An 18,545-nucleotide genomic window follows, 5' to 3' on the forward strand; every position below is an offset into this window, starting at 1 on the left:
CACATGTTAAAACACTGGAAGAATAACAGATCGATTTACACCAACAACTGTTTTTCTTTAAAGATCCACCATGAATATTAAAGAGAATAAACACCCTAGAGAGATGATTTGTTTTTTCATCCTCTTGTTTCTATCCTCCACAAAGTAAACAGGATAAAAGAACATTTTGCCTCCCTACAGATCTACGAGTGAACATTTCAACCACTCCAACTAATACAAACTCAGTTCAATCCACCATAACTTTAATTCGAACTCTAGTGGAGATCCTAGATCTTCCAAAGAATCAACATAGTTCAGTCTGAATTTTAAGTATTTGCTGTCACTGTGCAGAGAAACAACAACACTGTTTTTGCTGTGCAGATGAAAAGACATCGTCTGCAGACGTCATCAAATACTCTGAGGAGGAAATTATAAAACTGTTGTTCCTGCAGCTGCCAGCAGAGGACGCCGGCCGAGGCCACGTCAGCTCTCTGACTTGCCCCCCACCCCCAGCTACTCCATCTTCACCATGAAGATGAAGAAAGAAGCTTTTCATTTCATTCATGCTCTGAGCTGAGAGAGAGCGACTCTGCAGGATAATGAGGTGAAGCTGTGGAGAGAGCGTAAACAACACTGCTCACATCCTCTCGGCTCATGTTTTTAATGAGTGTTTCACTGAGATCTGATGCATCTACTTTTAAAATATGGATTTACAAGACAGAATTTTATGAGATGGAGCTTTTAATTACTGAGAAAAAATTGAATTATACAGAAAAGACGTGAGGAGTTTACACAAGATTATTTTTAAAAACACAGCTTCTTTCACTGGCTCCTCCATCTTGAAAAAATATCATCTGTTCCTCGTTTATTTTCTCCTCCAGCTTCACTTTAATTAACACATAATCACATTATCCTGTCTTGGAAAGTCATTGAGAAATTAGCAAGTTACATATAAGCAACTGTAGTCACACGGCGATCAATAAACTAATCAATTAATGCAGGCTTCGTCTGATTCGCTGACCCTAGACCAGCAGGAAGACAACGCTGTTACCATGGCAATGCCACTCCTCGTCACATCTATGTTATCTCATAATTCTCAAGACACTTCTCCATGATGCCTGAAACAGTCGCCAAGAACCCAGAGACTCCTGGAAGCTTTTTTAAATTAATTTGGAACTTTCTCCAGGACCTCAAGAACCTGTTTCATGAGCCTGGAATTTGATCTACAATGCCTTTATCACCCCCAAAAGGCTGCCTGGATGCTCCTCAAGCACCACTGGAACTCTCTCCAGGTCAGCTATGACCTCTTTCCATGACCTCTGAATCGCGCTCAAGGACTTCTGAAGCACACAGACCCACAAAACCACAAACCTTTCTCCAGGACCCATAGAACCTCTTTTCTGAGCACTGGAACACAATCCAAATGTACCTTAGTGCCTTCTCAAGAAAAACTACAAATTTCTCTAGGACCATAAACCCACCCACAAACTTTATCGAGAGACACCTAAAACATCCTCCATGACTCATGACCTTGTTCAAGGACTCCTAGAACCTCTCCCAAACCTCACAGACTTGCCCAGGGCCCTGAAACCTCATAAAAGGTCTTTAAGCATCATTAAAACTGTGTCTTGGATCTACTGAAACCTCTTCCAGGACCTGTAGAACTTTGTCTAGCTCCGATTTGAGCAGGTTTGAACAGTGTGGGAGATAAATCCCAGAATTCAAGGCTTCAAAACCAACTGGACGTGTGAAAACAGTGTGTACAGTGTGTACTCAGCTTCCTCTTCCTCTCATCCAGATAAAATAATCTTTAACGTGGCCGTGGTTCATTTTTCCACACCACACAGGTTTATTTCCTCTGTTCATCATTCACAGCTCCGAGTGGGAACGCAGCCACTCGAAGAGGCCATCTCTACCTTCCTCCAGCTCTGACGAGACTCGGAGGCGGATGGCAGAGATGACCTTGGCTGCTGTTTAGAAGAGGATAAAGATGTCTTTGGAAGGCGGCGAGATGGAGAGCCATGAAAAGAGAGGCAGGATCAGCGTTAAAGCAGCACACTTTTCAAACAGATTCTGCCTCCTTGTAGCCTCTCTTTGTTCCTCTGCTTCAAGCTAACAGGCGCTTAACACAACTGAAACTGCAATCACAACAAACAACTCTAGTCTCAGTGTTTTTACGGAGCTCTGGCTGGAAATAAAGCAACATTTTACCTGCAAACTCAGTTGTTTCTATGGATTTATTGAGTCAATTCTTTAGAAAATAAAGGGGTTTAAATGCTTTACAAACAAGCTCAACTTTTCTGCCTCTGTCTTTTCACCTTTTCCATAATATCTCTGTAAACTGTCATCACTCAATTTATGCAAATAGCCCAAGGCAGTTCAAAGATTTATTTTTGCAAGGGAGCACAACTGAAATCATTTATTCGATTCATAACATCGGGGGGAATTATTTCAGAGGGGGGAAACAATGAGAGAACAGTAGAACAAATATATTTTATCTTTTTAAGTCGTTTTCAACCAAATAGCTCCAGGAAACAATGAAACCAAAGGAAATAAACCGGTGAACTTAATCAGCGTGGAACACTGCACATGGAAATGTACAGAGAATAACAAGTTTTTAAAGGATAAATCTGGTATTTCTGAACCTGGGCCTTATTTTAGAGGCTCAGATTGTTATTATAAGTGTCTGACAACATTATGAATAGGATTACTACAGAGATAGAGCTTTTTATTTAAGAATGAGATCCTTTTTATTTAACCAGAAACATCACTATATATTAGTACCAGATTCCATTGACAAAAACAGGAATTTAACCAGAGGCTCCTGGGATACCTCTGCCTCCATCTGTTGGTTTGTTTGTGTTACTGTGTGGTGCTTTTGCTCCAGTAAAGTATCTGATTACTTCTTCCACCACTGAAAGTCACACAATAACACAAACAAACTAACAGATGGAGGCAGAGGTATCCCAGCAGCTCCTGTGCTTTGTTTTTATTAATGGAGTCTGGTAGTGACATATAGTGATGTTCTGGAAACAATAACATGAAAACATAGCAACACTGAAAACAAATCATTTTTTATGGACCAGCTTTAAACCAAAGTCCAAATTTCTGAGATTTTTACAGGTCAATTTTTCCAAAAATAAAAATAAAAACTTTTTCTCTGCCAGAAGTTTGGTAAAAGTCTGTTTCTCACTGAAACGTCTGATCTGTCTGAACCTCATCAACTATTTGAAGAGCAGATTAAAGCTAAATCCACTTTGTTAAGTTAGTAAGTTATATATACAGTCACCTCTCCTCATCTCTCCAGAGAAAATTCAGTATTTCTGTCCTGAACATACCTCCATCTCAAATATTTAAATGCAGAGAAGAAAAACTCTGTAGTTTAAATGTGTGAAACCGGTTCACTGCACTGACCCAGTCTCCTCACACACAAACTCCACTGAAGTGCTGAAACAATGCAGCTATAATGTGTGCACTCATGCAGAGCAGCAATCCCATTACACCTCATTATTGATCTCCAAATTAGCAGCCAGGTGGTCTGAGGGACTTGCCCCCCCCCCCGCCCTGCCGCCACCCACCTCCTCTGCTCAGTCCACACAGCAGCGGGGGCGCAGCAGCCTCTGATTGGCCGAGCCTTTACGACCCTCGATTGATGGAGGTAAGAAAAGCGTGGAGGCCTGTGAGGGGTTTTTCTTTTTACTGCCTCGCCCTCTCACGGGCGGGCAGCTGGGTGAGGAGTGCTCGCTCTACGTCTGAACAATACAGCCATAAAGAGCCACGAGAACAATCCTGCCCCCCCCCCCCCCCCCAACCAGTTCACCTCCACCAGCCAACAGGGGAGGGTGAGGGGAGAGGGGAGGAGAGAGAGGAGGAGAGAGTCTGGGTTCCTCCAAAGTGACACTTTGATGAAATGTGGTGGCTTTATCGCAGCAAACGCCTGCGTCTGTGTCGCAGCCTCAGACCTGCTCTGCATCGCAACCAGAGGATGAGGACGAGATGCACAAAGGCGACGTTACATCATCAGGAATTGACCAATCACAGGCCTCGGAGGAGTGACATCGTGACCTGACTCTCGCTGAAACTTCTGAACTCACCAAACCTCATCAACTTTTTGAAGATATCATAGTATTCTCTTTGTATTTCAAAGTACTGCATCCTTACTGTATACTGTGTATATGTTGTGTTTATTTATTTATATTTATATTACATACATAGTTCACACATCACAACTTTTTTTAGAATAAAATTTTAACTCTGATCTTAAACCAGAAGAAGGATTTTAGTCAAGGGACAAGAGAAAACAAGCTGAGCAAACAGCAGCTCTCCATGTCCTGTGTCCAGAGAAAAACACTGAATATGAAACTGTTTTATTTCTGTGTTTATACTGATTTTAATCACCTGGACAGTTTGTTCTAGAGAGGAAAAGACCCAGTAAAAACCTCCTGAACGATTAAGATTGAAGGAATCTGAACCTAAAAACAAGCTGAGCTAACGTTTGGTAACAGTCGTAAAGCACCAGAAAAACACAGATTTTTAACATGAAACTACTTTTATTGTGTTCCGCTAAAATCACTGTTTTTGTCAATGGAGTCTGGTAGGGATTGCCGGGTAGGCCACACACGACTGATACAGGCCAAAAGCCGGATATCCTGGCTAATGAAAACTCTGCTGTGGACTTAGCTCAAAACCACGTAGACAGGCCTGAAGTTTAATTTGTAGATCATTTGTAGACTTAATTTGTAGCCTGGTTTCGGGAATCAATAGCTGCGCACTGCAACTGAAACTAATCAATCACACTCACAGTATAAAAGAAGAAGCAAAGCAGAAGAAGCTATTTTAAGGTTTCATGAAGACAGACATGTTCAATCTTATATAAGACATTTTGACAGACAGAGTCAGATCTGCTGGACGGACAGAGGAATCATAAAGCAGGAGCCCGAGGGCCCCGAGACTCGGCCCTCCTCCCTCTCTCTTCCTCTCTCTCCCTCTCTATGGGGCCGTGCAATTACAGTAATAGTGTGGAGGCTGCCAGTGTTGAGCGTGAAGCTCTGATCCCGGCTGTGTGCTGATGGAGGCGATGGTGCTGAATACAGAGTGTGGAGGAGACGAGACACTGTGGCCTGAATCCTAACAGACACTCAGAGATGGAGGGATGGAAACACAGCATCACTGATACATAAAACCGAGAAAAATGACGTCTCCTCGGTTGTTTATCTGCTTTTCCCTAACCACACTGTGTGTTTAGCACGTCAGAGACATCACACATCACTGAGAAATCCCTCCTGAAAAAAAATAAATCTTTAATGCTGTACCAGACAAACTGAACTCATTCAAACCTTCAGATTTCTAAAGCCTGCCACCAGACAACACCTAATTAAACTGCGTTCACACATGTGAATCCACAGGCTGTCGATGCTACAGGACGACAGTTACCACAGGGTTTCTGCAGGTTCCAACACATTCATTTTTAAAACCTTTTAAGCCAATTATAACGAAACCAAAGTGTCACATCAATTGGTCGGGTCAATGCAGCAAAGTGAAAACATGGACAAATGGGCCGACAGTGAAATCCATTGTAAGTGGGTACACAACACGACAGTGACGTTGCTGTACGAACCGCAGAGCAAACACCATTTCATTGACAGTTTAAGATGTTGGCTATCATGGTGCTAGCTAGCTCAACTGTGATACTGTAACACAGGATCCTAGGGAATATGTTTATTTTATTCAACATTCATGTTTTTTGTTGATTAAAGTTCTACTCACAAATAAAAGTCAAAGTCAAAAATGTCCCGTGGAAGGTTTCTGGTAAGTTTCCATCCCTTTGTAACTCTAGTTACATGACACTTTTATCTTTTGTCGTCAGCACAAAAGTCATAAAAAGTCAAGGGTATAAGACGTTAGGGTGCGAACACTGACTTTAAAATTAAATAAAATAGCGCTAAGATCACATATGATTCACAGGAACCACGTAGAGAATATTACCAGACACTATATTTTAGTGATTTTACAGTTTATAGCATCAATTTGAGCATCTTCATGTTGTTTGCTTTGTGGTTTGTATCGATTACACTAATCAATCTATGCACCTGTAATGGTTGTTGACGTAAACATTCACTTATTCACATTTTATCTGGTCAAAATTTTTTTATTTTATGTAAATAATTTCTCACAAAGTCGTCAGACGTGTAGGAGATTAAAAAAAGATCGGTCCAAATCTGAGCACCAGAGGTGGAGATAGCCTGACTTTCAGTCCCGTAACACTGGATACTACATTTCCCATAATGCAACTGTGTCTCATTGGTCCTTTAGTGGAGTTACAGAGATGGAGGAGGGTGTTGGTTACACAGGTGTGCCAGGTGTTGTGTTACCTGAGAGGGAGGCAGCTCCCCGGCTCTCCTGCTGCTGAACGGGTGGACTCCGGCTGCCGCCACCCTGCCGGCGGTCTGGAGGTTGATGGGGGACGTCTGCAGCGGCTCTGAGCTTGCCGCCTTCTGTCCGTTAATGTGCGCCGTCACCATGGAAACGGGAGCCTTGGCCGGCACCACGGAGATGGCGATGCCCTGGCTCGGAGGCTTGATGAGAGACAGCGGCTTAGTCGTCCCTACAGGACAAGTTCTGACCGCCAGCTTCTACAGGGAGAGGGAGACAGACAGGCAGACTGTGAGACAGGTGTACTGTGAGACAGGTGGACTGTGAGACAGGTGGACTGTGAGACAGGTGGACTGTTGGAGAGACAGACAGGTGTACTGTAAGACAAGTGGACTGTGAGACAGGTGGACTGTTGGAGATACAGACAGGTGTACTGTGAGACAGGTGTACTGTGGGACAGGTGTGCTGTTAGACAGGTGTACTGTGAGACAGAAAGACAGACAAGTGTGTTGACTCAGTGTAACTGCAGTATCTCAGTGTATTTGTACACAGAGCACACTCCACTGCTGTTTTCACAGTGACAGCAGCTTTCTACTAAAAACTACAGTTCCCATCAGTAATTGTAGTTTCAACAACTGCTCCCACTGACATCACTCACACCAACACCTGTCACTGGAAACCAGTCTGTGAGTATTAAAGTTTATTTTGAATAAAATACATGTGATTATACTTTTATTCAGCCTGCTGTACTGTCATTTCTACTACTGCTGATACTACTAATACTGATACTAATACAACCACAACTATTACTACAAGTACTTCTAGCAGTACTGCTACTACAATCACTACTACTACTACCTTTATACTACTGCTTCTTCCATCACTACTACTACTACTACTACTACTGTTACTGCTGTACTACTACTACTATCACTGTTGTACCGCTACTTATTCTGCTACAACTGTTATTACTGTACTACTATTAGTACTACTACTATCACTGTTGTACTACTACTACTACTACTACTACTACTACTACTTTTACTGTCACTGCTGTGCAACTACTCTTGCTATTACTACTACTAATTCAACTTTTACTGCTGTCTCTGCCAGGTTAGTACTAGATCTACCAGTACTCCTGCTGCTTGACAAATTAAAATACTTGTACTACAACAAAAATACAACAAAACACTTCCTGTTTCACATTTTTAAACAAAAAAAAAATTCAATTAAAACATCACAAATGTGTAAAAATACTGATTTACCTTCTGAGGGTTCACTGTCAGGACTGTTGATGACTTACTATGATTATTACTACTGCTACTACATCTACTACTACTGCTACTACAGCTACTACTGTAAGTGAACAGTCAGTGTCAGTGTTGACTGATAGAGACCAGCTCTACTGTGTCTCTACTGTCACAGTTCAGCTCAAGAGCTCAGTCCTCATCAGTCCTACACACACATATATACTCACTGAGACCCCTCCCCCACCTCCTTCCTCCTCACCCACCCCCTACCCCCACCTCCTCTTCAGCCTGGAAAAAGAAAAATACATGTAGAGATAAGAACATCTCTTTTTCCCCTCCGCTTCACTCTCGCACTGAAAAGAAGAGACTCTCTAAATATTTTATATTCCAACCCACTGCCCCATCTCACGTCGCCGCCGCCACCACCGCCTTTTTTATGCTTTTCTATGGACTACAGTGGCTTTCTGGGTGTGGAGAGGAGGGGGGTGAGAGAAGAGAGGGGATTTCTTTTTCACTGGCAGAAGCAGACAGCAAAAAAACTAACATAGCTCACAGTTTGAAAGCATTTTCAGACCTGAGTGTCCTTGCCCCGCAGCAGTAATTACCCTGTAAATACATCAGCAAAGAGGCTTTGATAAAAATGCCAGGAAAAAAGTAAAGTATATCTATCTATATATCTATATATATATGTGTGTGTGTGTGTGTGTGTGTGTGTTTTGAAGAAAATAACCTCTTATGTATAATCTTCCTGTCTGCAGCTTCAGTTGTTAGCATGATTTCACAAAGAAAAGTTTCCAAATCACCACAGAAGACGTGGACGTGAAGTGGAATTTTTGTCTTTTATTTCTGCTGAGTGGAAAAACCTCCATCCTCCCCCCTCCTTAAAAAAGCTCACCATTAGTGCTCTCTATTATTCAGCCATGAGGGGGTGAGGGGATGAAGAAAACAGGGGGAAGCAGATTCATTTAGGGCCCCGCTGCTGCCTCACATCCTGCATTACTAATCAGCCAGTCCTCCTTAAAACACAAGCTGGAGATTTAAGGTGGAACAGAAGTGTTTTTAGAGGAGGAGGGGGTGGAGTTCCTACAGTTTTCTGCTCTAATCAGCTTCCTCCATCTCTGACTCAGAATAAAACACCAACAACAACAGAAACAACAACTTCCTGTTTACAATAAAAACAAGTTACCAGCTGGATAACAGAGTGAAATAAAACTGATTTAACTACAAGACAATGTAATGAGTACAGACTCCGATTGCTGTCAGTGTTTGACAATAATAGCATTATTCCTACAGAGATAAGCTTTTTGTTAAAGAATAAGAATCAGAAACATCACTTTATATCAATACCAGACTCCATTAACAAAAACAGGAATTTTACCAAGCAGAACACAGGAACTATAGGAATAGCACTGCCGCCATCTGTTTGTTTGTTTGTTTGTTTGTGTTATTGTGTGACACTACTTCAGTAAAGTATCTGATTACTTCTTCCACCACTGAAAGTCACACAGTAACACAAACACACTAACAGATGGAGGCAGTGGTATTCCAGCAGCTCCTGTGTTCTGCCCAGTAAAATTCCTGTTTTTGTTAATAGAGTCTGGAAGTGATATGTGTTTCTGGTTAACCAAAAATGATCTTATTCTTGAATTTAAAAAGTCTGTATCTGTAGGAATACGATCCATAATGTTAGCCACTTCCTGCTATCTCAGTTCCCCTTACATCTCTCACACAGTAACGCCCCCTGAGAAGACAAGGTGGATCGGCGTAAGCAAAGCAATTAAGCTAGCTTACGCCGTCTCGTTCATAACTCTGAAAACCTACAAAATAGGAAACACACACCAACCTTGTGCCTCCATCCACTAGCTGCTGGGCGAACAAAAAGATCATCATGAAACCGATAAACCGTTAAACCGCACGGTGCGATGTTGTTTCAGGGGATCAATGTAATCCACATGCAGCCCGGTGCGATGTTACCATGTTGACATCTTTCCTTATTACTACTTCCGTATTCTCGCGGCCACCATTTTGGCTTCAAAATAAAAGCGCAATCTTCACAATAAAACCAGCGAAAAAACAAAACCTACTCGCGTGAGTAAACATTTGTAAAACGATTAAACAAAGATTTTGAAATACTGTGGGACACTACTAAAGGTCATTTATTACTACCACAACTTTTACTACTAACAAAACTTCTACCAATAGTCATGTTGACCAGATAATGTTTTTAATGTCTTGTTTTATCGAACAAACAGCCCAAACCAGCACAAAAGATACTCCATTTACTAGAATAAGAGACTAAAAGTAGAAATATTTCCATTTGACATGCAGTAACCCAAACATGTGTGACATTTTTACCTAATAAATGACTTTAAATGTAGTTCTTTTAGTATCAGCAACAAAAATCCAGTCCTAATCAGTATAGGGTATTGGCTCATTTTTAATCTGGACCTTATGAAGGTTAAACTTATGCACGTGAATGATATAGTGGTTATATAAGGGATTTAACTCTTTAAACCTACTGACTGAAAAGTAAAGTAACCCAGATTTACTGGCTGAGTGACAAAAGAAGAGGAAACTCAGTTCCAGCTATATGAATAATTTTATAGTTGAATCCTCCACAGCGAACCCCTCGTGTACTTATTCACATATTTATTAATTCCCCCTCAGCAATGAGCGCGGCGGGGCCCCATTGTTTCAGGGTAATCAATGTAATCCACAGGCAGCCCGAGCAGGCGCCTGCATCAGGACCCGGGGGCCACTACTCGCCATTCAGCATTTGTTTGAGCCGGGGGCACCTCTGATTGTCTCAAAGGTCACTCATTTAAAGCCTCTCCAGGCTGGAGAGCAGAGCCCCGTCCCTCCTGCCTGGAGAGGCGGGGAGAAAGTGAATGAATGGAGGAAAATACAGAACGTGGAATCAGCAGGTATCACAGAGACACAGTCAAGATGCTCTCAGACCTTTTCGACAGTAGTAACATCTGTTGTGCAAGTTTTACAGCACATCCAAGGGTTGCATTAATATCTCTCAGGACCCGAGTCTTCCTTTCAGCTCATTACTCTGCTCTGACCAACGTGTTGAAGTTCTTTTCGTCTCTGTGATGTTTTCTTTAGCGCCCTGTCCTTGCCACGTCTGTAAATCCATACCTGAGAGGCTGTAATGGAGCTGAATGTACAATTGACTCCTTCCTCAGAGGCATTCATGTGATCCTGAGAGTGTCAAATACTTAAAATACTTAAATATACAATGAAAAGATTATCAAAATTGTTGTTTCTTATATATTTTCTTCTTTTGTCATAATTTGCTGTTTTTAATTTGATTAGGAAACAGGTCTGGGACCTGTTAAATGGCTTGAAACAGTTTTTATTAAGCAGCAGATTAAACATTTTTTTATCCCAATGGACAGGAGAGTCTTTGAGGATCCTTTAAACCAGGATTAAATGTTGTTAAATGACCTTCTAGGTTCTTCGGGGGATTAATCCTTGAGAGAAACGTATGCTTTTAGCTCTGTGACTGGAGTGTGATGATAGTCCTGCATCTATTCCCTGTAACAGACAGACTGAAATGAAACTGATATCCATCTGAAACATCCAACTAACAGGGGAATTTACCAAAATGTCAAAGTCGTAATGCGTACTGAACCTGACTCTAGCAATTTCAAAACCCTAGAAAAGGAGGTTAAAAAGTCAGCTGACAGAGCAGCGAACAAACTGCTCTCATATGACAAACATCCCTGGAGGTGTCTGTGAGGCTGAACTGCATTGACAAAACATTGAATTTAAGCATTTCTGCTTTTGGAAGACATTCGGACAAACTGTGACACCCTCGCCACGCCTCTGAGGAAGGAGTCAATTGTACATTCAGCTCCATTACGGCCCCTCAGCTATGGATTTACAGACGTGACGAGGACTCACTAATGTAGGCAGGGCGCTAAAGAAAACGCCAAAGAGACGAAAAGAACGGCTCCAATTCTTCAACACGTTTGTCAAAGCAGAGTAATCAGCTGAAAGGAAGACTCGGGTCCTGTGAGGTGATTTTTATGCAACCCTTGGGTGCGCTGTAAAACGTGCATAACAGATGTTAACTAATTAAAACTATTGTCTGTTATACTGCAGCATGTGGCTTTAAATAATGGCTTTCCTCCTAAATGCTTTGCATCTATCACTGAACAAACGTCTGACTGATGAACCCGTGGAGTTCCTCAAGGATCTGATCTGGGGCCTGTTTTATTTTGCTTCTTTTAGACGTATGTTTTATCCATCTGTATGAATTTGCCCATTTTACAGAACTGCTTTGATGAGGTTAGTGCCTGAATGTCCCATAATCTCCTGCAGATGAATCATAACAAAAACTAAAGTCCTGGTCTTTTCTTTGGCTTTGAACTCAACGTTTGAACCTTTGAGTCATTCGAATTCCCAGTTAAACAACAACAAATCTTCCACTGCTTTATCTCTTCACATCCTGACTATTGTAATGTTCTGTATTCAACCCAGCGCTGGCTTCCTTTCTCTAAATTTAGGACTGAACATTGGTTTTTTACTTCTGGAGACTGTATTTAGGCTTCAAACATCAGAACAATGGTGTTCATCTGTAAAGATTATCTGATGAACTAAACCTGGAAGGTTTTGTGGAGGGAGACAGGGTGATGCTACTGAAGTTAGTTAGTTTTACTTTGATTCCTATCTTTATCTTTCACTTGGGGATTATTTAAGTATATATCTGTTTATCTCTGGAGATTTGTGTCCTAAACTCACCCAGCATGAAGCTACAAGACACTAACTGACATCCATTACGGAGCCTCTTGATTGGCTGACCACCCTGGTAGATTTTGCCCGGCACCTTGATCCCTGCTTCAGCAGAGGCTGTTTCTTAACAAGCCATTTCCTCCACATATCTGCCTAAGTTTAATTAGACGCAGGCCGCTGAGGCTTTCATCAGCGTCAGCTCAGTGTTCACCTTTCATCCACACCAAGCCACTCTAACGACAACCGGATGCCATGATGGGGCAAGATGGATGCCCAATTTTCTGCAGTTACATGTGTTGACTCGCCTTTTGAGAGCTGATGATTCACTTTGGTTTTATTCCAAGAGCACAGAAATACACTCAGTCCACAGAGGATAAAATCATTTTTGAGAATGAAGCACCCATGTAGGTTTTTCTTTTTAACTTTTTGTGCAGATCATGTGTACGCCTACTGATGATTGCCTAAAATTTTCATTCAAAACGACTCTAACTGAATGAAACTTCACTTCCAGGTCAAATCCAATTCATTTTACTCTGTTCTAACTTGAGATATAAGCTGCCAAATCTAAGAGTGAGCAGCAAATGAAGCCCTGCTGTAATCAATCACACACAACTCTGAGCTCGAGTTACGAACACACATCCCTGGATGTTTTCAATCTGACTTTCAAGATTGATAACAGCTCAGTTTTTCTTTGTTCTTCCTCAGTAGTTTTGTCATTAAACAGCTTCCGTACCACTGTGAGGGAGCAGCAGGAGTCGGCTCTGTCAGAGATAGCAGATCCTCCTCCTCCCTGCTCCCTCTCCACACAGATCACCACCGCTGTTTGCTGGCTGAGGGGATCCATTAATTGAAACTTTGGAAGCGCTCCCCATTAAAAAGTGCTGGAGATAGAGAAGTCAGCTGGAACCAGAGAGCCAGTCATCTCACACTGAAGGACCAGGGAGCTGGCAGAGCTCTGTCACAGCTGCACTGTGTCAGCTGTGAGGACGAGGAAAGAGATTTCCAGAGGTTGGACATAACTGAGTACAGACTTACTACCTTAACATGTCTCCTCGTTTCCTTCTTGTGTCTTATTGTCCTGTCCTGGGTGGGAAGGACTAAGACAAGATACAAGGAAAAGACGTGAGGAGACAGGAATCAAGGACATGTTTTAAGATAAATGAGACGAGCTTTCCTTAGACATATCAGCTGAATCGACGTCAGCTGTCTGCAGGTGTTCAGAGCTACGTGCACATGAGTTTGTGTTTCCACGGATAATATGACGCACTGTCCAGATAACAGTAACTCCTGCTAGTGCAGCTGTGCAGTGACATTCTCCAACATGACAACAGTAAATGTGAAATACACAGATCAGCCACAACATTAAACCGCTGACAGATGAAGTAAAAACTCATTAAGAACCTATATTTTGTACAAGTTACTGTTCAGTTACTACACTTTAAGTGACCCAGATCTTTCAATTTCAACTTCCACTTCAGCTACTGTCAGGATTCAGGAAACTGCAGCACAGCTTTCAGCTTCATCTTTAAATCTACTTAACGGGAAATATGAGGGATAAAAAGTGCATTAAGAGAAACAGCTCTAATCAGCACTTTGTCCTTTGTTAACAGTGTAGATGTTCCTCTTTAAACCTGTCGTTCAGTGTGAGTTAAATAGATATCAGAGTATCTGTGAACGCGCCGTCTCTCCCCACTCGACTGGCAAAATTTAATTGAGAGCGCCGCCATCGCTCAGCGGCCACAGTTAAGGTCATCCGTCGGGCCCATGCTGTTTACTGCGGATCCAGCAAGCGAGCGGACAGGATTATCCACACTCATTATGTACTCTGTTTTGATAGTGTGCCTTTGAGATAACGGAGGGCTGCTGAAAAACGCATTAGTAGCTGTTCAGATTTCCATCAGTGCAGCTGCCAGACGTTTTCCTTTGTTTACACTCCATTTACCAGCCAAGGCCCCTTCACTCCTGAAAGGTGCTGAGGAGACGGACGGCTGCAGTCCATCCTTTTCCCACCAACGAAGAAGAAACACTCAAATCCTTCACTTCAGTAATAAAACAATAGAAAAATACTCACAATGCTACTCACTGAGTGAAAAATAATCACCAGGGGAGTGTACTCCAGTATTCAAGTGGACAAAATCCCACTCAAAGGTCAATTTAGTAGCTGTTCTGGAGCTTTTGGTCACCTGTCATGGTCTTCATGGTCAGTTTGCCCTGTTTTCATGGGACTGAAGATGTTAAAATTCCCATTTTCCAAGCACTTTAAGGATTTCCTGTCCATGGAAACTGGAAAATTTAGGATTAAGGGACAAAATGGCAAACTCCAGCTGGTGAGGAAGACTGTGTGAGACAGTCAAAAGCTCCATAATAGCCACTAAATGGACCTTTTGAAAGGTCGAGAAGGAACTTTCAGTCAACTCATCTCTCCACTTTTGAACATTTTCAGGCTTTCAGAGTAAAAGCTTTTATTTTAAGAAAGAACAGATCATTCTCTAAAACGGGTTTAAATCAAGCTGAACTGCGACACAAACTTGAAGCAAAAAGTCTCCAAAAAAGCCACAAACTAAAGTACCAGAGCCACTGAACTCTACCTGGGTTCAGTATTTGAGTAAATAGACTGTTCTCATCCCAGAAACCAGCCTTTGTTGTTGCTGATTGATTTCCTGCGGAGGCGAACCCCCTCCTCTGGCAGCGGGACAGCTTATCAGCAGGGGCACACAGGACAGAGTCTGGACCCTGGCCCACAGTTTGGCAAAAAGTGGGGGCATGAGGGAGACCGAGGCCTCCCCCTTGCTGCTCCACATGTGGAGGTGGAGGTCTGCCAGCAAACACACCACTGGGACCAATGGCTACGACCCAGGAGGGGAAACGGTCCAGAGGTGATTCTGGCTCCTGGGGGAGGGAACACAACAGAACCTGCCCCCTACTTCCCTCCCCATCAGTTCAGGACCTGATCTAACTGTGAAACAGCGCAGGGTTGTGCAGGAGTGGATCATCAAATTGTAACTCTACAGATCAAGTCGACAGAGACGAGCTCAGTTTTGATAAAGTCAGATTCATGCCCTGAAGTCTCCTGAGCTCAGATTAGGTTTGAGCTGATGAATGTTTTAGTAATACAGCAGAAAGATATCACCCTTTTGTTAAATATTGGCTCTCAGCAGGTGGTGAGAAAGAATAAAATCCTTCAGTAAAACCTTCACAAGACAGAGTTCTGTGGGTTTAAACTACTAAAATGCACTTTAAATTTTCCAAACAATTCAGATTTGTCAAACGTTTCAACTGATATTTTTCATAATAAGCAAACATACAGAAAATATAACAATTTATACTGAGAAATTAATTCTGATTTATAGTTAATAGATGTGTCAAATATTGCCTCAAAAATCTAACTCAAACACAACTGCTCAGCAAAATCCCTGTTTTTGTTAATAGAGTCTGGTAGTGATATATAATCATATTTCTGTTTAAACAAAAAGATTCTTACTCTTTAATAAAACGCTCCATCTCTGTAGGAATTGTATCCATAATGCTGTCAGACACTGCTGCTATGTGAAACACAAAGTTATAAATTTTTTACTAACAAAAGCAGACACATCTCTATAATATTCATATCTGACATTAATGCATAAAACACAAATGATTTTACTTTCAGCTATCGTTTAGAGATGACAGACTGAAAGAGAATCAATAACTGTGGGAGCTGCAGAAGCTTCTCCAGTGATTCAGTCTCCATATTAAACCGTGTTGATTGTCAATGTTACTGCTCCTTTGCTCTCGTCTACCAGCAGATAACAATCACATTAAAATGTTCATTACACAGCCAAACTGTGATCTGTCACCATTTCATCCAGACAGCAGAACTCCTCATTTCCTCCCACAGAGAAAAAAAACAACAAAAAAAAAAAAAAAAAAAAAAAAACAACAGTTTGATCATGTGGTCAGTCTCCGCCCTTCACACCAACAGCGGACAATAAATCCATTTAAATGCAAAGCAAACACGACCGGGGCCTCATTTTCTTCATGTTCGCTGGAATGTGACACAACATCAGCGACAGCAGGAAGCATGCACAACCAGGACTGAAACAGTCAATCAGTGTATTGATCAGTGGATCAATGACAACTCTGATGAGTAATTAAGCATTTTAGAGATGTTTAACTACAAACAGTTGATGGTTACAGATTCTCAGATGTGAAGATTATGTTTAAAATTACTGTGACCAAAAAGCACTTTGGTTGTTTTTGACTATTAGACAAAATTTGCACGTTTCTTTATTTAAAATGGGCTTACATCACAGAATTTGCCCTAATTTCTAATACATTATAATACATAAAAAATGTGTCAACACTTCCTGCACAGATCTTTTATTTTCTTTACATTAAAAGCCCCTGCAGGAGCTCATTGAGCAGAATCCCTTCTGTTAATGGTGGGCTTTTAATGTGAAAAACAACAGGAAGTCTTAAGTTCCACTGACAACAGCTTAACTGTTTTATTTAAAAAATGATGTAGGTACTGGATGATCAAGGTACTACTGCTAGAAACAACTATTTTGGGAAAGTATTTGGAGAATCATACAGCATACCCTCCAGCTACAGATTCCAATGACAAGTATGTCACTTTATTTTGGTGGGGAAAAACAGGAAAAAACAGATATTGAACAATAACACTGATTGTATTAGACCCACCTACAGTCAATAATTGGCTTGAAATCATTTAAGAGATTCAACAGTTGGAAAGACTGAGTTTTCTTCTGAGACTAATAAGTGATGTAAACATTAATTCACATCTGTATGCTACACTTAGTTTTAGTGTTTTGTTGTGTTCTTTAAAAAGACAGATTAAATCAAATTTGAGTGCCCAAAAAAAACCAGTATTGATGCCTGAGTGAGATCAGCTATAGTTTTATCTAAAACAAAACAAACCACAACTTTTTTCACACTGGGAGTCAGGGTCTTTTATGTTGGAAAAACATCTGAATTATTTTCTTAAAAACAAAAATTCTACTTATTATCATATCCCTGTGAAAACACAGTCAACGGTAGCATCATTGAACACAGAGATAAAAAGCAGTAGCTGTGTAGACTTGGTAAATAAATCCAAAGAGAGAAACTTTAATTACAAAAACAGAATTAGTGACAATGCCTCTTCAATCGATCAATAGCTCCGACCCTAATCACTTTGTTTTCCTCTGTCAGCCTGCTGCCTTCAGGTTCTTTGATTTCTTTCTTTTTCGGAGCAGAGAATAACACAGGAAATCACAGCAGCAGCTTCAAACTCCAGTTTGTTTATCATCTCAATTAACTTTCCAGCAAAGTGCCCAGAAGATATTTCACTGAAAAACAGAAACAAAAACTGTGTCTGAGCTGAGAGTTTCCAGCTATCATCATCATCCTCATCGTCATAGCTGAGATTTCAATCGCCAATCTATGCTAATTGGGTTTTCAGAAGTGACAGAGCCACACAGATGAATGGGAGCTGATAAAGGATTGAAACACCACTTTCTCTACAGTTCCAGTCTGTTCCAGGTCACGCTGCAGAGCCATGTTGATTTGTTGAAACACTGAGATGTAATGGAGGCTGTTGTGACGCTGCCTCAGCTCCTCTCCATAAAATTACAAGTTAAACAGAGTGTCATGTCTGTCTCTGTGATTTGAGACTGAAGTGATATTTGTTTAGAGGCTAAAGCAGCAGCCAGAGAGGGATTTCTGTCTTTATTCCACTTCTGCAGCTTCACAAGCTCACAGAGAAATGTTGCTATAGAGACTTGTCACTCTATCACAGTTGCAGCTCGCAGCCCACATGGCGGGAGAGCTGGGATGTAAATGAAAACAACAACAAGAGGAGAATAAAACAAGTGAAGAAGAAGCGTCTGAACCCTCCCGGGGGGGTTCATTAGAGCCTCACAGCTCGGCCCTCATTTTAATAAAAGCTCGGTTTGTGTCGCAGTGTCCTCCTCGTTCCTGTCACTTCCCATCAGCCTCAGGGAGAGGTGCAGATTCACCTCGCCATCGACGTCGAGGAACAAGGCCCAGCGGGTAAGGAGCAGTAGTAGGTGACACCGCTGACGTTTTTATACTGAAGGGAAATTTAAGCTTCCTGACAGATGCAGAAACATGGTGGTGTTTTTGGTTTGGTTTGGTTTTTGGGGCAGAGTCAGTTTGGAAATGGAAAAGCCTAAAGTTAACATCTGGCTGAGGTGGAAAAAC

At 41.6% G+C, this 18,545-nt stretch overlaps 1 protein-coding gene across 3 annotated transcripts in view; it reads right to left on the reverse strand.

Annotated features, from left to right (window-relative positions):
• The window catches only part of phf21b (PHD finger protein 21B), a 96,993-nt gene that overhangs the window by 28,258 nt on the left and 50,190 nt on the right, over nucleotides 1-18,545 (reverse strand). For all 3 annotated transcript variants that reach the window (XM_051077609.1, XM_051077607.1, XM_051077608.1), the window contains one exon: nucleotides 6,351-6,611. In XM_051077609.1, coding sequence (XP_050933566.1) covers nucleotides 6,351-6,611 — 261 coding nt within the window. The remainder of the gene's footprint in view (nucleotides 1-6,350; nucleotides 6,612-18,545) is intronic.

Source organism: Lates calcarifer, linkage group LG18, assembly GCF_001640805.2.
Source record: "Lates calcarifer isolate ASB-BC8 linkage group LG18, TLL_Latcal_v3, whole genome shotgun sequence".
In the NCBI taxonomy this organism is placed as follows: Eukaryota; Metazoa; Chordata; class Actinopteri; family Centropomidae; genus Lates; species Lates calcarifer.